The sequence below is a fragment of the Pipistrellus hanaki genome, assembly GCF_964339955.1.
Source record: "Pipistrellus hanaki genome assembly, chromosome: 3".
Classification (NCBI taxonomy): Eukaryota; Metazoa; Chordata; class Mammalia; order Chiroptera; family Vespertilionidae; genus Pipistrellus; species Pipistrellus hanaki.
This window is the reverse complement of record NC_140505.1, coordinates 168057976-168084486: the sequence shown is the minus strand read 5'-3', so window position 1 is coordinate 168084486 and position 26511 is coordinate 168057976. Positions and strand designations below refer to the sequence as shown.

Sequence of the window (26511 nt, the reverse complement as noted above, 5' to 3'; positions counted from 1 at the left end):
GTACCCTTCCTTAGACCTACGGTACATTTTGTAATTTCCTTTTATTCCCCTCTCCTCAGGCTCTCGCCAACAAGTAGGTAATAATAACCTTGAATCAAACTTTCCTGAGTTTTTTCGCTCCTGACTCAACACATGTATACACCTTGTAACCCTGGGATGGTCAGCCCCCATTTTGAACATTTAAAAGCTAGGTCAAGAACATTAATTTGAAAATATTTGCTCAATTATTCATGTGATTGGAGACTTAGAAATAACAGTTTTTTGTTTTGTTCTTTTAAATTCATTTCAGAGATGAAGGGAGAGGGAGAGAGAGATAGGAACATCAATGATGAGAGAGGATCATTGATTGGCTGTCTCCTGCACGCCCCCCACTGGGGATCAAGCCTGCAACCTGGGGCATGTGCTGTTGACCAGAATCAAACCCAGGATCCTTCAGTCCAAACGATGACACTCCAAACCAGGAAGGGCAGAAATAACAGTCCTTGATATTATGATTCATAATATGTACATGATTTATTTTAGTGAATATCAGAAGTTTAAAAGTGTACAACATGTAACTGGATAGATAGATAGATAGATAGATAGATAGATAGATAGATAGATAGATAGATTTAAAAATGAATTTGTAATACCAAGGGTGAAACATCAAATAAACTATAGACTTTGAAATACAAGTTTATAATGATTTTAGAGTGAGGAATAGAGAGATAGAAAGATCGAAGGGAGAGGAAATTGACAGGCTGCCTCCTACACACCTCCTAATAGGGATTGAGCCTGCAACCTGGCATATTCCCTGATTAGGAATTGAAGCATTGACTTCTCGGTGCATGGGATGATGCTCAATTGCTGATCCATGGCAGTCAGGCCAAACTATGGACTTTAAGTGCTATGAAGAGTCAAAGTACAATATGTATCATGGTGGTGAGTGATGTTGATAAAAGGGAGGTTCTGGCCAAAACCGGTTTGGCTCAGTGGATAGAGCGTTGGCCAGTGGACCAAAAAGGTCCCAGGTTCGATTCCAGTCAGGGGCATGTACATTGGTTGCGGGCACATCCCCAGTGGGGGGTGTGCAAGAGGCAGCTGATTGATGTATCTCTCCCATCGTTGTTTCTAGCTCTCTATCTCTCTCCCTTTATCTCTGTGAAAAATCAATAAAATATATTTTTTAAAAAAAGGGGGGGAGGGGAGTCTCTGCTTGGATAGGGACAGAGGAATAAGGGAAATCCCAATAACTTCCTCTTAATTTTGTTGTGAGCCTAAAGCTGATCTCAAAATAATATCTTAAAAAATAGTTCTACAAAAATAATTGCGGTGCTTTTAAAGAAACTAGAAATGTATTATTTTTAGATGGTGCAGGTACCATTCTACTAGATTTAGCTAAGCTAATGTGGCTGGTGCTTACAAACATAGTTGTTACGTTGTAAACAGGATGCAGAAGAGATGTTGTGATTGTAAAGGATGGCAAATGTACAATTCTTAGGAAATCCTGACGTGATTGAGGATCTGAAATACAGAAATAATATATCATTAGTCTGATCATATATAACTTCATATTTTAATGAATAAACTCTTTACAATAATATTTACATATCTAAATCTGAACACCTCTTACAACTTTTGAACAGAAACATTTAGTTTATGGTAAACACTGGATTCAATGGACTCAGGATTTAATGAACAAAATTTCAGGTTTGTCTATAATATGTGAAATTAACACCTTGCTAATTTTTAAATGTTTTAAAAAAAGGTTTAGCCCTGACCAGTTTGGTGCAGTGGATAGAGCGTCGACCTACACACTGAAGGGTCCCAGGTTCGATTCCAGTCTAGGGCATGTACCTTGGTTGCAGGTACATCCCCAGTAAGGGTTATACAGAAGGCAGCTGATCAATGTTTCTCTCTCAACCATGTTTCTTTTTCTGTTGTTTTTTTTTTGTTTGTTTGTTTGTTTTTTACAATAAGGAAGGGAGAGGGATAGAGAGCCAGAAACCTGGATGAGAGAGAATCATAAACTGCCTACTGCACACCCCCCACCGGGGAAGTTCCCACAACCAAAGCACAAGCCTTTGACTGGAATCGAACCCTGGACCCCACAGTCCACAGGTCGACACTCTATCCACTGAGCCAAAAACGTTTTGGCTCTCATTGATGTTTCTAACTCTCTATCCCCATCCCTTCCCTCTCTATAAAAAAATCAACAAAAATATCCGAAACCAGTTTTGCTCAATGGATAGAACATAGGCTTTGTGACTGAAAGGTCCCGGGTTTGATTCCTGTCAAGGGCATGCACCTTAGTTGCAGGCATATCCCCAGTAGGGGGTGTGCAAGAGGCAGCTGATCAATGACTCTCTCTCATCGATGTTTCTATCTCTCTCTCTTCCTCTTTGTACAAAATCAATAAAATATATTTTTAGAAATCAATGGAAATATTTTTTTTAAAGTTTACTTAAAATTAAATTAAAAGATTATTTTTTCTTTTGTTCTTAATAACCATTATTTTTTAAATTTGGCAACTAGACCATATGTTGGGAAAAAACAATGTAGTAATTTTACTGACATGAATAAATATTACATATTTACTACTAGAGTCTACATATTTAAATACAAGAGTCAAACCTCATAAACAATGTACTGCTAATGGTTAGCACATGATCACAAACCTCAACTGTGGTAACTGGTGCTGTTGCCTGAGGCCAGACTCTGCAGCGGTTTTACAGCCTGAAGGCTGAAGCCACACCCCAGCCAAGAACATTTGTTCACAGGCCAAGACTGGTAATTGCCTGCATTTACAAAACCTTTCAGTATAAAATTTAAATTATAGTAGTACATACAGAAAGCTTTCCTGTGAAATGAAACTTTTCATATGTACTTCATGTAAATTACACAAATGTGTCATCATAAGTACAAACAGGTGAACTAATTGGTCAATTTTTGAACATATATATTTGTAAAACCTACTTTCTAACATAATGGCTTTTGACTCTAGTGGGTAGCTCCTTGCCTGAGTTAGTATGCTCTACCAAAGTTTTACTGTATTTATGTAATCGTTCATGCATTGATGTTCATTTCTAAGATTAATTTCTGACTTAAAGCACAAAGACATAAAATATATACGTTCTCAAGAAACTTACAGTTTGGAAGAGAAAGCTAAGCCATTTTGCCACACCAACAGATTATTATTGTCTCTCTGGTAGGGTTGAATCCATGAATATTTAACAAAAATGTACAAAAAATTCTATGAGAGATAAAAATGTTTATGAGAAATTAGGTAATTGATTTCATACAAAGAACTAAGTTGGTCCCTGGCTGGAGGAGGAGAAGGGAAACGAGGAGGCTGGGTGACTGCAATTAGTGAATAAACTACCACTTGTGTCTCGCATATCAGGAATTGTCGAGACCCCACCCAGCTGGCCCACCATATCCAACATCCAGAAGATCCCACACTCTCCCGTGGAAACATAGAGGTCTTTGAATCCACTTGAAACACCTCAAGATTCATGTGAATTGAGGCAACAGCTGCAACAGAAGCAGCAGCACCCTAACAAACTTGCCAAAGGAACAGAAAAGTATAGAAAAAAATTGGAAAACTAAAAACATATAATATTAATTAATGCAGAAAAAGCATCTGATAAAATCCAACAGCCAATTTTGATAAAAAGTCTTTTAGGGCCATAGATGACAAACCTACAGCTAACATCATACTAAATGGCCAAAACTGAAACCATTTCCCTTAAGAACAGGAACGAGACATGGAAAACCTACTTCACCACTCTGATTCAGCTTAGTACTGGAAGTTCTAACTATAGTGAGCAGACAGGAAGGAATAAAAGGCATCCAAATAGGAAAAGAAGAAGTAAAGCTGTCATTATCTGCAGATTATATAATACTGTACATAGAAACCCTTAAGGCTCCACTAAAAGACTACTAGATTAAATGAATGAATTTGGCAACATAGCAGAATACAAAACTAACACCAGAAATCTATGTCATTTTTATACACCAAAATGAACTCACAGAAAGGGAAACTTAAAAAAAAAAAAATCCCATTTATCATTGGAACAAACAAACAAACAAACAAACAAACAAAAAAGAAACATAGAAATAAAGTAAACTAAGAAAGTAAAAGACCTATACTAAGAAAACTACAGGACATAAAAAAAAAAAGAGATAGAGGACCCTAACAGGTTTGGCTCTGTGGATAGAACATCGGCCTGCAGACCATAGGGTCTCAGGATAAATTCCTATCAAGAGCATGCACCTTGTTTGCAGGCACATCCCCAGTAGGGGTTGTGCAGGAGGCAGCTGATCAAAGTTTCTCTCTCATCAATGTTTCTAACTCTCTTTCCCTCACCCTTCCTCTCTGTAAAATATTAATAATTCTTTTTTTAAAAGAGATAGAGGAAAATATAACAAGTCAAAGAAGACACTGTATTCATGGATTGGTAGAACCAACACCATTAAAATGTCCATACTATACAAAGCAATCTATAGATTCAATGAAATCCCTAATAAAACAGTATATTTCACAGATCTAGAAAAATGCTTCAAAAATTTATATGGAAAGAAAAAAAGATCCCAAATAGCCACAGCAAAATTGAGAGATAATAACAAAGTAGGAGGAATCACAATACTAGATATTAAATTATACTACAAAGCCACTGTAATCAAAACAGCCTGATACTGGCACAAGAATAGGAATATACATCAATGGAGCATAATGGAGAACGTAGAAATTGACCCAAACCATTATCCTCAATTAATATTTAACAAAGGAGGCAAGAGCATACAATGGATTAAAGAGCATACAACTGAGTAAAGACAACCTCTTCAATAAATGATATGGAGAAAATTGGACAGGTACATGCAAAAACAAAATACAACTAGACCACCAGTTTACACCATACACAAGAATAAACTCAAAATAAATGAAAGACTGAAGTGAACGGTGTTGAACATTAAATTTTAGAAGAATCCACAGGCAGCAAAATCTTGGATATCTCTCATAGCAATATGTTTGTGGATACATCTTTAGGGCAAGAGTAACTAATGATAAGTAAATAAATGGGACTACATAAAAATAAAAGGCTTCTGCACAGCAAAAAAAAGAAAAATGCCAACAAAATGAAAAGGGAGCCCACTGCATGGGTGAACATATTTGCTACTGATACACCTGATAAAACATTAATATACAAATTATATAAGGAACTTAAATAACGGCAAAAGGAAAATAAACAAACCAATTAAAAATGGACAAAGGACCTAAAACGGCACTTCTCCAAAGTTGACATACAGAAGGCCAAGGACAAATAAAAAATTGTTCAAAGTTACTAATCATCAGAGAGATGCAAATTTAAATGACAGTGAAGTATCACCTCATACCTTTCAGAATGACTACCATCAACAAAGCAACAAATGACAAGTTGCTGGTGAAGATATGGAGAAAAGGGAACCCTAGTACACTGCTGGTGGGAATGCAGATTGGTGCAACCACTATGGAAAATAGTATGGAGTTTCCTCAAAAAGTTAAAAATTGCTCTGGCATTTGGCCCAGTGATCCCACTTCTGGGAATATATCCTAAGAAACCCTAAACACCTATCAGAAAGAATGTATGCATCTCTATGTTCATAGCAGTGCAATTTACAACAGTTAAGATGTGGAAACAGCTCAAGTGCCCATCAATAGATGGGTGGATTTAAAAGGCATGGTATATTCACACCATGGAATACTATGCCAGAGTACAAAGGAAGGATTTCTTACTCTTTGAGACAGCATGGAAGACCTGGAAAGTATTATGGTAAGCAAAAGAAGCCAGTGAGAAAGATAAGTATCATAAGATCTCACTCATATGTGGAATCAAATGAACAAAATTAAATGATGAACAAAACAGACCCAAATATAGAAGCATAGGATAGACTGATGAATCTCCGAGGGAAGGCTGGGGTAGGTAGGTGGAGAGGGAGAGATTAACTGAGAAACTTATATGCATATATGCATAGCCCATGGGCACAGACAATGGTCTGGTGAAGGCCTGGAAGTGGGGGTAGGGTGGTGGGAGTCAATGGGGGAGAAGACAAGGGGAAGATCTGTAAAACTTTCAACAATGAAGATAAATTAAAAAGTGAAAAGAGTTTGGATCTCTGCCCGGCACCCCCAGTGAACAGTGTCAAAGGAAAATATAGAAGGTTCACTTAGTTAATTTTGAGTTCACATTGACAAACTTTCTGAAGGTCCAGAAGCAAGCTGATGAGAAATAGAAAGTGTTTGTTGCTCCAGTGGGAGCCAGTTCTGGAGAATTTGGTAGTTTTTCCTGAGGAAAGCTCAGAAGAAAAGAATCTTATATCCTGGGAAAGCCAAAGTCCACCTCAGGAGCAGGTGCAGGATGAGGAAATTAGGGAGGATGACCTTTGCCTTGCTCATGAGAGTCTTCTGTTAGGTAATTTAAAGCTGATATTATGGATATAAAGGACCTATTAAAAGATTTGTGCATGCCAAAACTGGTTTGGCTCAGTGGATAGAGCGTTGATTTGCGGACTGAAAGGTCCCAGCTTCGATTCCAGACATGGGCATGTACATTGGTTGAGGAAACATCCGCAGGGGGGTGTCTGCAGGAGGTAGCTGATCGATATATCTCTCTCATCGATGTTTCTAGCTCCACATCCCCCTCCCTTTCTCTCTGTGAAATATCAATAAAATGTATCTTTTTAAAAAATGATTTGTGCATGATTATTCATGAGCAAGATGATGTGATAGATAGCATAGAAAGCAAAGTTGAAAGTGCAAGAGGGCATGTCCAACAACTGTCAAGGGCCGCAGAATATCAGAGAAAAGGACTCCTGCATGTTGCTGTGCAATGCCCAAGCCATTAAAGAAGTATAGAAACCTACAAGTGGCTAGCAATGAAGAATGGAACAAAACTCTTAACCTTTAAATTTTAAGTGACTATATTATAATTATTTTGCCTCTGGTTTTAATTTGTATTATTGAGATTTTGGATGCAGTAAAAATAAACAATGAGAATAATTTTGGGGCAATTTTTAAAAAGATGTTACAGTTACAATTGATATCCAGTATTGTTTTGGTTTCAGGTGTACAGCTTGTTGATTGGGCCCATGTATACCTTTTGAGGTGAACACCCCACTGGGTCTGCTACCCATCTGACACCATGCATGGTTATTAGAATACTAGAGGCCCAGGGCACAAAATTCGTGTAAAGAGGGTTTCCTCAGTCCGGCCTGCAACCTCTCCAATATGGAACCCCTCAGGGGATGTCCTATTGCCCGTATAGGCACAAAACTGGCAATCAGACATCCCTCTCACAATCTGGGATGACTGGCTCCAGCCTCCTCACCTGCCTGCCTGCCTGATCGCCCCTAACTCCTCTGCTTCCTAGGCTGATTGCCTCGACCTTGCCCCCCTACTGGTCTGATCACCACTATCTTACCCCCTGCCAGCCTAATCACTCCAACCTTGTCCCCCCCCCACCCCCCCCCCCCCCCCCGCCGAAAGCCAGATCACCCCTAACATCTCTACCTACCTGCCTGATTGCCCCTAAGTGCCCTCCCTGGCTGGCCCGTCCACCACCAACTGCCCTCACTTGCAGTCATTGTCCCTGCCAACTGCCATCCCCTGCAGGCCTGGTCCCCCTTCCAACTGACCTCGCCTGCAGAAGTGGTCACTCCCAACTACCCTCCCCTGAAGGCCTGGTTGCCTCTAAATGCCCTCCTCTACCAGCTTGGTTGCCCCCAACTGTCCTCCCTGTAGTACTGGTCACCAACTTCCCTGCTCTGCTAGCCTGGTCACCCCTAAATTCCTTCCCTTGCAGGCCTGATTGCCGCCAACTTCCCTCCCCTACTGGCCATCTTGTGGTGGCCATCTTGTGTCCACATGGGGGCAGCCATCTTTGACCACATGGAGGAGGCCATCTTGTGTGTTGAAGTATGGTCAATTTGCATATTACCCTTTTTTTAGATAGCATGGGTCATTTAAGTTTTTAATTAATGTGCACAACCATGATACTTTCAGTTTCCTTGATGTATAGTAAAATGAAGTAGCAAAGTTTACATTTTAAAAAAGCATTTATAGACACATGGTTCTGTATAAAATAAAATGGAAACATTTAAATCTTACCATTTCTTCTTCATTATCTATGTAGAGCAGGCTAGAGTTCTTAGAAGCACAGGCCTTTAAACTCTCATTCCATGTTTTTTTTTCAGTACCAATGTAATAGCAATTGTTGGAATATGTCAACCACTCCTTTGGACAATGTCCACAATGATATGCTAAAGAATTATTATAAAATTTTATCAAAAACAATTTCAAATTTAAAAAATGAAAATTAATTTACATATTTGCCTAGGTATAGACACATTTGTGCAATACATATAAAAGAAAACACACTCACAGAGAAGGGTTAGTCTCTTGTTTCCTGGTTTATGTCCCATATTAAGCAAACACACAAACAAAAGTATCCACTCTCTACATGTCGTGAATGTCAATGAAGAAAACCACGTTTTTAGAATCCTAAAATTATCTTTGAGCCCATCTGCAACAATGAGTATGATGATCTTAAATGAATATTTCTTCATATTGTTGCATAAGAAAACACTTTTCTATAATCATTATTTATGAACATATATTGCCTGGTATTATAATTCATGTCCCCATCCAAAAGAGCTATTATTTTTGACTACCCTATGTTAGAGATAAAGTATAAACTATACTAATATCAGCACTGAGAAAATAATTATGTACCTTTCTGGATCCTGATTTTCAAGGAAGAATTTTTCTGCTCCAGCGGTGCATTAGCTGTGGGGGAAAAAAGTAATTCTTATAAAAATCAATCTTGATCTAACTTCAACATAATACTTCTGTTTCTTACATTTAATTTGTTGCATTATCTAGGATTAGAACTATCTGGAATAAAGTTTAGTTACCAATGAAAATTAATGTAGTAATGATAATTTTGAGGAAAAACATTCTGAAATACTAAAGAACTACATCTCTCACAGTATTTGGATTAAACAATCTCAAAAAATAATTTGTATTTCTCAATAAGATATCCTAAAGCATGCCTTACATTATAAATGTGGTCATATATATGTACATATATTTATAAAATACTCTCTAAAATCGTTCTGATATTTATACCTTGGACAATTTCAGAATTACCATTTTTCACTTAATCTAAATGCATACTTTAAGATAAAAGTTCTATTCTATAACACTATGAAGTATTCAGAGGCACTGATGGACATATAAGTGAAACCTTCTGTATAACCTTACAAAAATGTATTTACAGAGCATAATAGGGATTGTCACCACAGCAGACATCAGGACAAGACAAATGACCCCTAGGGTCCCAGCAATGAACTTCTCTGTAGGTGATGGTGAAACTGCAGGAAGAGAAAAGGAAACACTGAGAAAGGAGAAAGAGAGACCATTTGTTTAGAGAGTTTACTTACAGAGAATCAAATACATAAACTTGGACACTAAGCCCATCCCTACCACTGTAATCTTTCTCTCAGAATATGCTATTGCATGTTTAGGAAATAGAATGCTCCATGAGTTAGTACTGGTCAAAAACTACACCTTCAACACTTACTTGAATAAAATTAGCCCTCTGCTTTTGTCTTAGAATACTGTATTCCAACTTTAAGCCCTGGTTCTCACAAATGAAAAAAATATGCGAGCTAATGTCCTACTTTCCCCCACATCGCTGCACCCCAGCTGCACACACTAGAACAGTTACCAGCCCCCAGGGGAGTCTGATCCTGCCCGCCAGGTTTTTTGGGCCGTGAGCACAGCCAAGGTGTTACAGTAGGGATTAGAAGTTCATATAGTCCGGCCCTCCACCTCTCTGAGGGAACGTGATCTGGCCCTCACTTTAAAAAGTTTGAAGACCCCTGAGTTAGACTGTGTGTCTATTGAATGCGTTACCTTTGGAGTGGTCCTTCTTGTCCTTCCCTTGAAGATCCCTGGAAGCATTTCCAAGAGTTAAATCTGCGTAGGTTATTTCCTGCTCAGTTACTGGAGTGCAGCTTTGAGTGCCCTTAGGTTTCCTTTGCTGTATCTTGGCGGACTTGGCCAAATTCAGATCTGCATAGGTTACACTTTGGTTATTCATCTCTGCAGTAGAGTGGCCTTTGAGTCTGTGCTCTAACTTAAGTGTCCTTACAAATAAGTGACATAAGCAATAATGCGATCTCTAATACAGTAAAACTGGGCGGGGTAAAGGGTAGTAGGGCTCATTTCCTTGTTGAAAAAACTGAAGTTCTGATTTTAAGTTTCTTAGATCTTTAAACAAGTGCTTCATAGTAAATGTAAATTTTACGATATTCTACATTTGGCAATATATTATTTGTTTGAGCCATAAAAAGCAAGAAATCAGTGAGGAATAAAGAATAGCATAAATAATGGCATTGTCATTAATTAAAAGACAGATTCCATGAAAATATTTTTAACATTATTAGAATGCTTGTATTAAAATTGAAATGTTATATAAGAAAAAAGAGTCTCCAGTATTTATGATAAATTTGAAATCAAATAATGATTAAAGACTGAATGCTTCAAAGATGGGACATCAGTTGTGTTGGCATATATAGTAATTTTGAAGTAAATTAATTTTATTTAATAACATACTTTATTTATATGCAACACAATTCATTAAACAAGAGTTTCTTTGTCAGTGTGGTGCCATTTCTTGCATTTTTTTTAATTTTTTAAAAATATCTTTTGATTTTTTATAATTCAGCTTAAACTTGCACTTTATGGGAGCTACTTCATCCTGATTTTTATTAAAAGCCAACTATTTTTATTTATTCTAAATAAGTGTACATTTAGATTACCACTGTAATTCAGAAAACTCATTTAAAGAATCTCTTTTTAAAGGCTGGGCTAAGTATAAAATATACCTATATTGATTATAAAATCAAAATAACTCTTCTTTGTCATGATTCTTGCTGGATTCTCCTTTAAATTGTTTTGCTTAACACATCAATTGTGCATGGGTGTATGCACTTGAGTCATTCTCTAACAGTCAAGAATTTGAATAGTTTGATATCCTCCAACATATTTCATATTTTATTCTTCTCATTTATTTGCCCCCAATTATTTAAATAAAGACACCAATGTTTTCTTTTATTTGGTTCTATCTTAATTGTACCTCACATTTACCATTTGTAATCTCCCACTACATTTGAGACGGGCTAATAGAGAGCCAGGAAAATAGAGACACATACCTTCTGTAGCCTTTAGTGGGAGACCAGGTTTCTCTAGTAAACAAACAATGACTGTGGTCTTCACAGACTGCCCCGTGAAAGTTCAGAATGAATCATGAGTGGAAAAAGTAGATTTCTCATAAAGTTTGAACAGGAAATTCTTACACATGGGCTATTTTTAAGATAGTTTACGTCATCAAACACCTCCAGAATATGGGATACTTGGGGTTGGTAAGTGTGCGCTGTGGTTTATCCCCATTAGCAGTGCCTCTGAGAAGTTGTTATCTTATTCAAAAAGATATCAGAGGACAAAAGACCTCAGCAACCATGCTGTTAACTTACATCTTAATCACAAATTCTGAACACTGAAGCCTTGTTAGGAGTATCTCAGATGTTTAAATCCTACTCTTAGACAGGTTACTAAACCCTGGCATTACATACTTCTTTTCCTTATACTCTCATTATGGAATTTTTATTACAATTGGGAAAATTTCTAAAATCATAATCCCATTAACTATAGTTATTTAATGATATTTGTCTCCAATGATCTGAAGAATTGCTATTATTTTCACCTTTATTTTAACTGTCACAACAATCATTGATCCTCAATTTCTTACCTTCTCAATTTCACCTTCTTGGATCTTAAAAAAAAAGTCCCTCATTCATTTTTTATTCCTAAATGTTAGACTTCTCTTGGCAAAAATAATATCTCTGTGAAGGATATAACATTAGATAATGTTGAACTATAGCACCATGACAGAGATTAAATTATTATATAACTAATGGTTGTATTTTTGTTGGCTCATTTTCTAATCAAAACCATCTCTATTTTAATGATTAATTATGATAAATGACAAAGCAAAACTCTACCTATGTAGAGGGATACAAAGTAATTTTTTTTAAAAATGTCCCTTATTTTAAAAACCAGAGGTCTGGTGCACAAAATTCCTGCACCAGGAGGTCCCTCAGCCCACCCTGTCCTCTCTCACAGTTCAGGAGCCCTCAAGGGATGTCCTACTGATGGCTTAAACTCACTCCTAAGCCATCAGTAGGCCTCCCTCTGCAAGAGGCAACCTGGCTGATCAGGGGAATGTGCCAGCCCCATCACCCCACTGCTGCTGCCACTGCCAGCTACCACAGCTGCCAAGATGTTTTCATCAACACGGACTCCAGTACCTTCACCACGAAAAACTGACAACTTTCTTTAGACATTTTCAAGATGTCTTTTATAAGCTATGACCTTTCTTCCTTTCTTCCTTTTTCTCTATCTTTATTTCTTCTTTCTTTCTTTTTTTCTCTTTCTTTCTTTTTTTCTCTTTCTTTCTTTCTCTCACTCTTTCTTTCTTTCTTTCATCCTTCCTTTCTTCCTTCCTTCCTTCCTTCCTTCCTTCCTTCCTTCCTTCCTTCCTTCCTTCCTTCCTTCTCCTCACCTGAGGCTATCTTTCCATTGATTTTTAGAGAGTGGAAGAGAGAGGGGAAGTCAAAGGGAAACAGCACTGTGAGAGGGACACTGCAATTGGCTGCCTCCTGCATGAGCCCAGACCCAGGCCCTGGCCAGGAAGGAGCCTTCAGCCTAGGTACATGCTTTTGATCAGAATCAAACCCAGACCCTGCAGTCCACAGGCCAGGGCTGTATCCACTGAGCAAACTCACTAGGCCAGGATATGAAATTTATTAGCCCCTCCAGCAGCAGACTTCCATTTTTTTCCTCCAGGAGTGAGGTGGAAAAACCCTAGATCACCTTCTTGGATTGTAATTGCCCAAGTTACCAAGAATACTGCAAGTAGCATACAGGGAGCTTAGCTAATGAGCTGTCAGAAAAGGTGTTTCTTCTGCAGCTCAGGCACAGAGGTTGGTTTGCTGGTGAGAGCCTGCCCTCGGCCAGGAGGGAGCCTCCCTCTCCCTCTCCCTCTCCCTCTCCCTCTCCCTCTCCCTCTCCCTTTCCCTCTCCCTCTCCCTCTCCCTCTCCCTCTCCCTCTCCCTCTCCCTCTCCCTCCCCTTCTCCCTCTCTCTCTCCCTCTCCCTCTCCCTCTCCCTCTCCTCCTCTCCCTCTCCCCCTCTCACTCTCCCTTTTACTCTCCCTCTTCTTCCCCTTCTCCCTCTCCCTCTCTCTCTCCCTCTCCCTCTCCCTCTCCCTCTTTTTCTCCCTCTCTGTCTCCCTCCGGTCCACTATCTCTAAGAAGCAGTGAAAAAATATCCTCTAGTGAGTATTAAAAAACAAAACAAAACACAGAATAACGGGCCTTCTCCTTGGAGATGCTGTGTATGTAGGCCTGAAAGAGAGAATACTTGGCTCTGCGAAGATCCCTACATGAATTTTATTAACCGTATTTGGAAAATTAGCCTAAGCCACACCAATGACTCAAGTTTGTGCTTTTCTGTGTTCCAGGGAAGAATCAAATGACCCTTTGTTCTATTGTGTCAAAACAAAATTGTGCATGTGTTACATACATAATTCTTATTCAAATATATAATAGCAGATGCAAATGTTCTGTAACTCAGTGAAGCGACTGACAGGATGAAAATGCTGTTCAAAGGAGATTGCCAAAGATGAAAGCCTGAAGTAAAACTGCTACATTAGATACCATCTGGCTCAAACCCTACAGGACAACAAAACCATCACTTTTTGAATTGGTGTGCCTTCTAGACAGAAATTAGTTACATCTTTAAAAAAACCTGAAAATTCTTTTCATCTTCTCACTTTGCTGATCATTATATGTAACTTTCCAGGGCTGTAAAATGTGAAAGTAAATGGAACTTGGTTAATTGTAAATAGTGTGTCAGAGTTACGTGTTTCATAGAAAAGGAAATGATCATTCTGTGGGCCTCCAATGCCCCGATTATACTGAAAGGATTTGCTATCAACCTTTTACTCTGGGCCTGTGCTCAGCCACAGAGGCTTGGGCAGGGGTGGGCGGCCCGCCCTTTTCTCTCAGGGCTTGTGATAGGCCTGTGAGGCTGCTGGATGGGCTCCCCTCTACTCTCCCAGCCTGCCCCTCCCCCCACCCTGTCCCTGACCTTCTCAGCTCCAGCAGGCCTGCCAGAGCCACAGCAGGATGTCTCAGGCCAGCCTCTTTGTACCTATCTGTGTCTGATCCCTGCCACTGCACAGCGGCTTGTCTGGCCTCTCCTGTCTCTGTCTCCATCTCTGTTCAAGGCCTCACCTATGTGAGCAACCTCCTCCTGTCCAGTCATGACCCATTAAGGCATCATGGCCTAATTTGCATATATTAAACAAGTTAAAAGACACATACACATCAAAAGAAACAAAACTTTACAGCACGGTGGTTTGATATACATGTACTGCAAAATGATCGCCACAATACGTTCAACTAACACCCATCTTCTCATACAGATCAAATAAGAAAATAAGGAGGATATAGTGTATTCACACTGTATACTCTACCCGCCCACTAATCACATAATACCTGTCCAAGCTGCAAGACAGACTGCTGCAAGCTGCAAGACAGACTGCTGTGACATTGCAGTGCTTGGGTTCAAGCAAGCCTTATTTTACAAAACGTATGCATAAGATCATGCCATGGAATGCAGCGTTAACGTTACCCATATGATCACCGAAGGATTACAACTTTGCAGCAACACATTGATGAGTTGGGGAAACACACACACACACACACACACACACACACACACACAGCTACTTCCAGTAATAGTGTTCTTCCAAAACTATTCTGCTGATAGTTCCTGCGCCTGTGCATGGTGACCACACTCTGCTGGGGCAGGAATCCGGAAGTTAGGCCCATCCCTATTGCTTTGGGCCCTGGGGCCCTCATCTGACAGCAGTGCAATGGCAATGTTCCACCAAATTGATGAGGGGATAGGATGAGGAACTGGAGACCTATTTCTACTCTGCTCTTGTGGTGATAACTTCTACATCACCAAGAAAAACGTGGAGAATGGGGAAGACAAAGCAACCTGTCCTAGCTGCTCTCTTTATAGAAAGTGACTTATGGGCCTGGCCAGGTGGCTCGGTTGGTTGGAGCATGTCCTATACACCAAAAGCTTGCAGATTCCACAATCCCTGGTGGGGGACATTCAGAAGGACTGATGGATGGTCTCTCTTTCTCTCTCTCCCTCTCCCTTCCCACCCCCCCCCCTCTCTCTACTTCCCTCTCTTAAAAAAAATAATAAAAAAAGAAAATAAAAAATAAAAAAATAAAAACATGAGTGGCATTTTTGCTGTTGTTGCTGTCATTATTGCCTGCAAGCAGCAAGGTTATGTGTGGCCATTAGCTGAGACACAAAACAAATTACCAAAAATGTGTGCTGGAAGTGCTTGCTACACTATATGAAGCACTAGGGGCCCAGTGCAGGAATTTGTTCACCTTGAAAGAAACTGTGGGCTGCAAGGCTGCAGTGAGCACAGGGGTCTATCTTGGCCTATCCTCTGGCCCCCACCTGGCTTGTCCTTTTGCCTCCCCTGGTCACCTCTCTACCAGTAGTTCCACTCCTGCCACCACTGCTCCTGTGTGCTGACAGCACTGAGCAATTGGGGCTGGCACCAGCAGTGGTTGTGAGTGGGGCCAGCACTGCCAGTAGGTGTCAGCCACAGCTGCTGCCTTATTGACCCTCAGGAGCAGGGGGAGGTGGAGTAGTCCTCAGGGGCAATCAGGACCAGTGCCAGGTGCCTGCAGCAGGTACAAGAGGGGACATCACTGGCAGCAGGTGCAAGAGGCAGCTGCTGCCCCAATTGCCCCTCAGGAGCACAGGGAGGTGGAGAATTCCTGAGGGGCGATCATGGCCAACAGTCACCACTCACCTGCTGATGCTGCTGAGCAATTGGGGCCAGTACCGAGTGTCAGGAGCAGGTGAAAGATAGCCACCACCAGCAGTAGATGTGAGTGCCTGGCAGGGCAGCGAACCATGGGAGCAAAGAATCTTCAGTAACCACCAGAGGCTTGTCCCAATGACAGTGACTGGAACCCCACCTTGGTCTAATGCCCTGTTCACCTGCTACACCCTCCTTTGGTGGCCTAAACCTGCTATGTTCTGCACATGCCCCCTGGTGGTCAGCGAACATCATAGTGACAGCTTGTTCAGTTGTTCAGTTGTTCTGTCGTTTGGTCTATTTGCATATTAGGGTTTTATATGGAGAGATTTTATATGAAAAAGATTATATGGCATAGGCTGATGTGATGAGACTTCGCATTGCTGTTTGAGACATCTCATTATTAATGCCCCAGTGATGGCTTTGGAACCAGTGATGGCTCAGATGACCAGAGCAGGTGCTGTCTATCAGAGATGAGCTACAGAGAGAAACCAACTGCCCCATATGCAACGTTGGTGGCTCTGTAAACATTGATGATTTTAGTTCCCTTGGTTAAGGGTGAATTTCAAACAGAAGTAGAGACTTTAGATACAGGTCTGCGAGCACAGAAGAGCAGGAAGAAAGGTGGCCAGAGTTTAGATGTTTCAGGAGAAAAGAAGCATGAATGGCAGTGATCAACTGTCAACCTGCAATCATGGGAGCGATTTTGTTTCCAAAGCAACCAAGTCAGTAAATTTGTTAACAGGAATAAAATAACTTAGCAGAATTTGATCTAAACTTCTGTCAAGCAGGAAGTAAAACCAGAGGGTTTCAGACATGACCAGAGTTCTGTGTGACATGTGTGCCTTAGTTAACACAAAAGGCATTTCTGGAGCCCCTCTGAGTACTCATCTGTCTTTTACTATATTGTAATCTTCTGAAAGGAGAGTGGATTCTTTAGCTCTACACTTAGGATACCGGGGCAGGTGATTTTTAAACTGTCAGTTCAGGCTTCATAACCCGCAGGAGCTGAAATGCTCATTGAAATGTATATAAACGCAAAACTATCTAAGTCATGAAAGAGACTCCATTCTTTGGTAACTTTATGTTACCACACTTCCTAGTTTGAAGATTATAAAGTCAACTGTGCACATGACTTCCCATATCCTTTACATGTTCAGGAACATTTTCTTACAAAGCACTAAATGGTTCTGTAACTATATAAATCTCTCTCTGTGTGAGTATGTGTACTAATTTGTTATCAGAATAATTCTATTGGCATATTCAATATATACTAATAAGGTAATTCAGACACACACACACACACACACACACACACACACACACACACACACACACACACACACACACACACAAAGTATTTTGTAAAATACCCTTCAACTGTCCATCCCTAACCATTGGCATGGTATGTTCCTGACATCCAACCATTGACATTGCTATGAGTTGATGATCTAGCATCATCCTAAACCAGTGGTTGGCAAACCGTGGCTTGTGAGTCACATGCGGCTCTTTGGCCCCTTGAATGTGGCTCTTCCATAAAATACCACGTGCGGGTTTACATGTACAGTGTGATTGAAACTTGGTGGCCCATGCGCAGTAGTAGGTTTTTGGCCTGGGCAAGTCTGTTTTGAAGAAGTGGCCTTATGACACTCAAGGGGCCAAAGAGCTGCATGTGGCTCATAAGCCACGTTTGCCAACCACTGTCCTAAACAGATGATCCTCCATCTGATGCACTGACAGGTCAACAGTAGCTTAATGTTATATCACAGTATCTACATCATTCACCTCATTTTATGTTATCACATAGGCATTATATCATCTCACATAATTATTAGTAAAAAGAAGGTGCCTACAATACTATATAATAAAGAGCTAACATGCTAATTAGACTAAACAGCAGGATGACCGTCCAGATGAAGCCAGGGCTGCGAGGGCCAAGGCAGCCCAGGCTATGAGGGCAGAACCCCTTGCATGAATTTTGTGCACTGGGCCTCTAGAATGATAAGATATTTAGAGAAAGAAAGAAACCATTTTCACAAAACTTTCATTACAGTGTATCATTGTCTTTTATTATTAGTTATTATTGTTAATTTTTCACTGTGTCTAATTTACACATTAAACTTTATCGTAGGTATGTTATATAATAAAGAGGTCATATGCAAATTGACCATCACTTCAACACACAAGATGGCCACCCCTATGTGGTCAAATATGGCTGCCCCATGTGGACAGAAGATGTCCGGCAGGAGAGGACAGTTATGGGTGATCAGGCCAGCATATGAGGGCAGTTGGAATGGACCAGACTGGCAGGGGAGGGTAGTTGGGAGGGACCAGGCCTGAAGGGGAGGACAGTTAAGGGACACAGGCCTGCAAGAGAGGGCAGTTCAGGGTGATCAGGCCTACAGGGGAGAGCAGTTAGGGGAAATCAGGTTGGAAGGCGAGGGCAGTTACGGGTGACCAAGATGGCAAGGTAGGGAAGTTAAGGGTGACCATTCCAGCAAGGGAGGGCTGTTGAGGGTGACCAGGCCAGCAGGAGAAGGCAATTAGGGGCAATGGTACTGGCAAGGGAGCACTTAGGTGACTATCAGGCTGGCAAGGGAGTGGTTAGGGATGATCAGACTGACAGCAGAAGTGACTGCGGGCAATCAAGCAGGCAGGCAGGCAAGTGGTTGGGAGCCAGCAGACCTGCATTGTGAGAGGGACGTCACAGATTGGAGAAGGCACAGGCTGGGATGAGGGACAACACCCCCTCCCTCCGTGCATAAATTTTGTGCATTGGGCCTCTAGTATACATATAAGAAAAATATTGTATATTTTGTGTTCGGTATTATCATGGTTACAGACATCCACTAAGAGTCTTGAATGTATCCCCAGCAGACACGGAAACTACTGCATCACTTATAGCAGTGTTAGCTATAGTCATGTTCTACATTATATATCTCTTACTTATTTGCCTAATATCTGAACTTTGTGCATTTTGAGAATCTTCCTTTAATACCTCTCTCCTCCAGCCTCCCACCTTTGGCAACCACAAATTTGACCTCTTTTTCTAGGAATATTTTGTTGTTGGTTTTATGTACTACTTAAGAGAACAGACAATATTTGATAATTATGGCTTTATAGTAAGCTGTCAGAAGGGCGCCTAGAGGGACAGGACGGATGAAAGAAGGTGAAGGGATTAGCCAAAGAACATACAGACACAACTCACACACACAGGCAGCATGTGGTGATAGCCAGAGGGAAGGGGAGAGAGGGCGAGTCCTAGGTGGAAGTGGACAAAGGGGGGAAAAATGGAACATCTGTTCTATAGTCAACAATAAAAAATAAAAGGTGTTTTTTTTAAAGAAATTGAAGCATACATCTCAAGAAACTAAAAATTGAAAAACTATCATTAAATCCAAATGAAGATAGCAAAACACACAAAAAATTCAAAATCAAGAAAAGAAGAAACAAGAGTAGAGAGAAACAACAAGGTCAGAGTTATTCTCATTGAAAATGATAAAATTGATAATATCTGGAAAAAAACTAACAAAACCCAAATCTTGCATTATCTAGAGTAAACCGGGGAATAGCCTTATCCTATTTATAGACACGAAGTAGATAATAAAGCCACATTATGAGTACATTTTAATGTCTACATTAAATTTTTTAAAAAATGAAAATGCAGTGCAACAAATGGAAACCTCAGTATATCTAGCATGTAGTATAAGAATTGAGTTCATTTTATGAATGTTCCTACTAAAGCTTTCATCAAGCCCCACTGGCATTAAGATAGAAAAAAGTTAGGTAGATGGAGGAGGAAGTGAAACAAGGAACCCAGCTGGCAGAGTTACTAAGACACCCTCTGGGGTAGGAAGGAAGGGTGCAAGCCAGAGGCATGAACTTTAAGATGGAGGAATGTTACTAGTAAGTCAAGACCGACAAGAGTACAGATACCCAATCACAAGGCAGTGAGGCAAGCATAAATTGACAAAAAAAAAAAAAAAAAAAAAAAAAACCGCAGGCTCCCTTCCCTTCGCCCAGCTTAGAGCTCAATGGATACCTGACCCTCCTGTTGGTGGGGAGCACATCCTCCATGACCACGTGGCTTACGGCCATATGGGCCTCCACACATGGACTAACAGAGTTTAATTAGCTTGGATACTAAACTACTCCCAACTGTAACATGGAGAGGAAGCTCTGGACACCGGCCTATTCCTGGAACCCTGGCTGCTCCTCTCCCGGGACTGGCTGCTCCCAATACACTCTGGTTCCATTAATCCTTGTTGTCTGCAACTTCATTCTTCGCTTTTCATGAGACAAGAAATGGGACGCAAAACACCCACATTTTTGGTTTCAGCATCAGTAATGAAAAATAACATTAAAAATATAACAGTACTCTTATACAAAGGCTTCCAGGAAATAGGAAATGATTTTAATATAGCCTTGATATAAAAACCTGTCAACTACATAAGAAATAAATACTCATTCTCAACCCTTTGTGAACCTGGATGAAAGAAAAACAACTTAATCTAAGTGTAATATATGCATTGAATTTTGAAGAAGGACAATACGAAATAACCACTGTGGTTTTATTTCAGAAATGCAAGGTTGGTTTAACATTTAAAAGAAATAAATGTAGTTTCCTTCATAAACATTATACAGAGAAAACATTTATCATTTCAACTGATCCAAAAATAATAAAAATGTAACATCATTATAACAATAGAATAATACCGTGTTTCCCCGAAAATAAGACATCCTCCAAAAATAAGACCTAGTGCATGGAAAGATAAGACATCCCCTGAAAATAAGACCTAGCACAACTTTGGGAGAAAAAATTAATATAAGACACTGTCTTATTTTAGGGGAAACAGGGTAGCAATATTATGGAATTGCTTATATCTGAGAAAGGTCTGATGAAAAAAAACTTTAAAACAAACCTCATGCTTAAGGATGAAAAATTTAAATATGGTCCCCCAAAATAGAGGATACAGCCAAAACCGGTTTGGCTCAGTGGATAGAGCATCGGCCTGCAGACTGAAAGGTCGCAGGTTTGATTCCAGTCAAGGGCATTTACCTTAGTTGCAGGCACATCCCCAGTGGAGGGTATGCAAGAGGCAGCTGATCGATGTTTCTTTCTCATTGATGTTTCTAACTTTCTATCTCTCTCTCTTTCTCTCTGTAAAAAATCAATAAAATATATTTTTAAAAAAGAAAAGAAATATTTTTTAAAAATAGAGGATACATACAGCACTTTTACTATCCTTACTATTCAACATTGGAAATAAAACTGTAACCTATGAAAATAAGTCAAGAAAAAAAAATACACCAGGGATGAAGAAATAAAATAATTCTTCATATATACTATGCAGAAGAATGTATATTTGAAATGATAGGATTAATAGAAAAATCAATAGCAAACCTCAACTGCATTTATGTTTAAAACAGCAAAAATTACTAAAGAAATTTTTAAATAAGTATACCATTTACAAAATCATAACTATAGAAGAATCATATTTCTTTGACTTCAACATAGAAAATTTTTAAACATAGTAGAGAAATTAAAGAAAGCCTAATAAAGTATGATATTGATTGGAAGAATCAATATTGTAAAATGAGATCTTCATGAATTATATAAAGTTTAAATGCAGTCTCTAACATAACCTTAAGTTGTTTTTTTAACAGCTGACTCGAGGTTTAATTTACAAAGCAAAAGAAAAAAAAATCATCCATGTAGAGTATATATGTTAGTGATTTTTAGTATATTCAATCGAGTTTGCAACTATCACTACTAACAAAATTTAGAAAGTGCCCGGCCCCCAAAAGTAACAGTGTACCAATTAGCATCGTTTGTTATTCCTATCTCCCTTCAACCTTTGGCAACCACTAACCTACTTTCTGCCTCTATGGGTTAGCCTTTTCTTGATAACACATATAACATGACTCACACAACATAAGATCTTTTAGAAATGTTGAATGCCACAAATATAACATTGACCAAAACACATCAGACACTAAAATCAATGAATATATGCACTTTCAGATGTGTATGTTATTGTCCAAAAATTGGTATAGAAAATTATTTCATTATTAAAACAAGTGATATAATTCATTTGAAGATATATGCAATCATAATGTTATTTCCATTTTATGAAAATAAAGTTACCTGAGAGAATCCAAACTCAGGCATTTTAACTCTGAAGCTTATGCTTACAGCTAAATATTTTTGAAGCTCCACAACTCCATGATGTGAGGCCATATGGATTTAGCATAGCACAGCCACCTTTACCAAATGATAAGTCTTCTATTCTGTAATGGAGAAAAATGCATTTTTTTTTGGTTGTTGTTGTTATTGTGTGGGGCCAATCTATGAAGCAATAAATAGCATTTCCCATGTAACTGCAATCAGAAAATATTTTGAAAATGGGTAATGATATTTTTCATAGAATATTAGTAAGAGTTGGTTATTAGGAAAATTAGTCATTCTTTAAATTTATATCAACATTTCATCAACTTTGACAATCATTCTTCATGTGTATAATTCAACTTAAACAAAACATCAATAATACTCTTCAGAATTTTTCTTTTTTGAATTTTCCTTTTATATAGCATTTAAAACTTACTCTAGTTTGAAAGTTGAACCATTTATCAACATCCAAGGATGATTACTGCTGGTACGAAAAACTCCAATCCATGATGGAGGAAATATGGAACTCAGAAATTCCTACACCAAAATAAAGAATTTTTATTTAAATAATAATCATGAAAGTTTATGTTTTTAAAGCAAGTAGGGTATTCTCTCAAAAAAAACCTTCATTTTTAGAACAAAATAAGATTGTTTTATCCTACTCTGACACTAAATAAATATGAAGACTTTTTATTAAAGATATATTAAAAGTACTTTTCATATTTTCAAAAACTTTCAGCAATGTTTATACATTTGATTTAAAATTAACCCAAATATTTATGTTTAAAAGTCTCATTCTTCTTAACTTAATTAAAAAATTCTGATTCATGTAATTTAGTAGTTACCCAGATTGACAAAACTAACATAACAGAGTTTTAAATAAGTTTCCAAATACTTAAAGTATTTGATACCTGACTAAATCAATGTTATTTTCTCAGATATCAGGATTTTTTTAAAAGAAGGGATTGTAATTAAGAAAATAAATGACATGAAAGTGGAAGAAAGAAAGAAAGAAAGAAAGAAAGAAAGAAAGAAGGAAGGAAGGAAGGAAGGAAGGAAGGAAGGAAGGAAGGAAGGAAGGAAGGAAGGAAGGAAGGAAGGAAGGAAGGAAAAGAGAGAGGGGAAAAGATTCTCTGTGTCTCACAACATTCTTTAACCAGATAAAGCCCAATTGACCTGTTTCTGTGTTGATTGAATCCAGTGCTCCAGGTGTCAGAGACTCATTTCCCTGCTAATTAGAACCATAAATTCTGGAACTAATTAATGAGAGACATGAGTAAAGGAGAGCCCTGAAAGGTGAAATGAGAAAGAGTAAAAGGTTCGGTACTCCAGGATTAGGAAACACAGAGTGACAGGGTATCTTATATCCTACCCAACAGCAGGAAGTATTTGCAATAGCCAACCTAGAAAGAGGACATGGCTCAAGGAAGCCATTCCTCCTCTGTGTTGCAGAGGAATCTTGCCCCGCAACAGCAGGCAAGCCTAGGAGAGTGATCCACCAGGACACCTGCTGAAAGGCAACCAGAGAAACCAGGGCAGGCGAGGCAGAGGTGGGACCAGCGAAAAGGAGCCAATGACTAAGACTAACGGATCCAGCAAGGCTCTTTATTCTGGAGGCCATGAGACTCACGTCCCCAGTGAACGACAACAGAGAGAATGGATTTTAAAATGTCACAGTCACATAACTCAGCAGTGAAAATGAACAAACTGCAAATAAATGCAAGAGAGATGAAATGCAACAACATCATATGGGAGTCAGAAGAAACAGGAAGAAAATATGTTACTGTACGATTTCATTTCTATGAGTTTCAAAAACAAGCAAAGAGACTCTATAATATTAAAGGTCAGCACAGTGGGTAAGTGATAGGGCAGGAGAGATGATGAGAGAATACACAGGAGCAGAGCTGCTAAGGAGCGCAAACTCTATTTTGTGATCTGATTTGCAAGTATATGGTTCCATTGCCCTTGTAATCCATCTGTTCAATTATTTGTTTAGTATCCTTGATAGAAGGTAAAATTAAATGGCAAAGTTTGTTTTAGAAACCAAACACTTATAGAAACACAGTTTACTATAAAAAGCAAGACTGGAGATTAGTAGTATAAAAATGAAAAATAGTATGAAGTCAAAGTGGAATTTTATGTAGACTTTAAATACCTACAACTATGTACAAAAATGTGAATTCTACCAATATACTATTGACTGAAATAAGCCCTAAATAAAGTATATGAAATGTTTAACATCTTACCTTTTCTTCTTCATTATCTATGTAAAGCAGAGTAGAGTTCTTAGAAGCACAGGCCTGCAAACTCTCATTCCATGTTTTATTTTCAGTGCTAATGTAATAGCAATTGTTGGAATATGTAAACCACTCCAGTGGACAGTGATCACAATGATGTGCTAAAGGAAGATTATAAATTACTATCCAATAGCAATTTGAAGTTTTAAAAATAAAAATTAACTTACTTACATAGATATAAATACATAGGTACATAATATATCTATGCACATATAAAACAAAAAACTCTCATACACTCACTCACAGAAAAAGGTCAGCCAGATATTCCCTAATTTATATGCCCATATAATGCAAACACAGAAACAAAAATATCCACTCTATACATGTCCTAAAGGTCGATGAATGAAACTACTTTTTAAGAATGGTGAAATTACTTGTCTTTTATTATATTATAGCAGTAGGAAATTTAAGCCAAACAGCAACAATAGGTGTGGCAATTTAAAATTAATATTTCTTCATAATGTTGCAAAAGAAGGACCACTCTCTTATAATAACTATTTATGAACATTTATTGCTCATTTTATAATTTATGTTCTCCCAAAAGAGTCTATTATCATTGTTGTCTCGCCTAACATAGAGACAAAATATAAACTTTGCTAGTATCAGAACTTTGAAAATCATTATGTACCTTTCTGGGTCCTTGTTATTTGCAAATCATTGTTCTTCTCCGGTATTATTACAATAGCTAAAAGAAAAAAAATTAAAATAATTATTAAAATATCAATTAATCTAAATAAAGCATAACAATTTTTGTTTCTTAATTTGAAGTTTGTTGTTGTGTTGTTTAGGAGGAGAATTATCTGTAATAAAATTGATTTTACCAAGAAAAATTAATACAGTAATAAAGAGTTAGAGGAAACTATTTTAAAAGCCTCAAGAACCAAACTTCACCATCTCTTACAGTATGGTTCAACCAATCTCAATATGAATTTATATTTCTTTATAAGGTCTTTTATTCTCCTAAAGCATGTCTTTGAGATGAAATCAAAATATATGACTATATGTAAAATACTCTTTACAAACATTATGTTACTTATGCATTTGTTAAATTCAGAATAACCATTCCACATTTATTCTAAATGCATGCTTTAAAATGAGAATTCTAATTCCATAATATTATGAACTGTTTAGAGGCACTGGTGATCATTAAAATGAAAAGTGCTGTATAATCTTACAAAAATTTACTTACAGGGAATGACAGTGATTGTCACCACAGCGGACATCAGGACAAGGCAGATGACCCCTAGGGTACCAGCAATGAGCTTCTCTAGAGGTGATGGTGAAACTGCAGGAAGAGAAAAGGAAACATTGAGAAAGGAGAAAGAGAGACCATTTGTTTAGAGAGTTTATATACAGAGAATCAAATACATAAACTTGGACACCAAGCCCATCCCTACCACTGTAATCCTCCTCTCAGAACATGCCATTGCATTTTCAGGAGATACAATGCTCAATGAATTGTTGGCCAAAGACTACACCTTACAGCCCTCAGCTTTTGTCTGAGAATTCTGTATTCCAACTTTAAGCGCTGGTTCTCACAAATGAAAATAAATATGCGAGCTAATGTCCTACTTTCCCCCACATCCCTGCACCCCAGCTGCACACACTAGAACAGTTAGACTGTGTGTCTATTGAATGCGTTACCTTTGGAGTGGTCCTTCTTGTCCCTCCCTTGAAGATCCCGGGAAGCACTTCCAAGAGTTAAATCTGCATAAGTTATTTCCTGCTCAGTTCCTGGAGTGCAGCTTTGAGTGTCCTTAGGTTTCCTTTGCTGTCTCTTGGTGGACTTGGCCAAATTCAGTTCTGCATAGGTTACACTTTGGTTATTCATCTCTGCAGGTGGGTGATGAGGTAAGTGTATGTATGAATAACTGGTGTGTGTGTAATGTAGAGCTCCCTCACAGGAAAACTGGGTGTGGTAGAGGTTGAGTATTGAGCTCATTTCTAGAATCTAAAGTTCTGGTTCTAAATTTCCTAGAAGTTTAAACAAGTGTCTCATAGTAAAGCACATTTTAAAATATATTCTCTTCTCACACATCTAG

General features: G+C 38.6%; 2 protein-coding genes across 2 annotated transcripts; both read right to left on the bottom strand.

Annotated features, from left to right (window-relative positions):
* Positions 1-502: 502 nt before the first annotated feature.
* LOC311619757 (NKG2-A/NKG2-B type II integral membrane protein-like) lies at positions 503-11314 on the bottom strand (the record flags this gene model as incomplete). The annotated part of the gene is made up of 7 exons (XM_084878283.1): positions 503-1503; positions 3129-3232; positions 8126-8277; positions 8750-8803; positions 9295-9390; positions 9935-10093; positions 11236-11314. Coding segments are annotated over 7 exons (765 nt in total), but the record flags the coding sequence as incomplete, so codon positions are not given.
* Positions 11315-21765: 10451 nt separating this feature from the next.
* Positions 21766-26300, bottom strand: LOC311619385 (NKG2-A/NKG2-B type II integral membrane protein-like; the record flags this gene model as incomplete). The annotated part of the gene is made up of 6 exons (XM_084877663.1): positions 21766-22294; positions 22609-22709; positions 24419-24570; positions 25098-25154; positions 25659-25754; positions 26114-26300. The coding sequence occupies 6 exons, from the start codon at positions 26298-26300 to the stop codon at positions 22177-22179; spliced, it is 711 nt and encodes a 236-aa protein (XP_084733789.1). The 3' UTR covers positions 21766-22176.
* Positions 26301-26511: the final 211 nt, after the last annotated feature.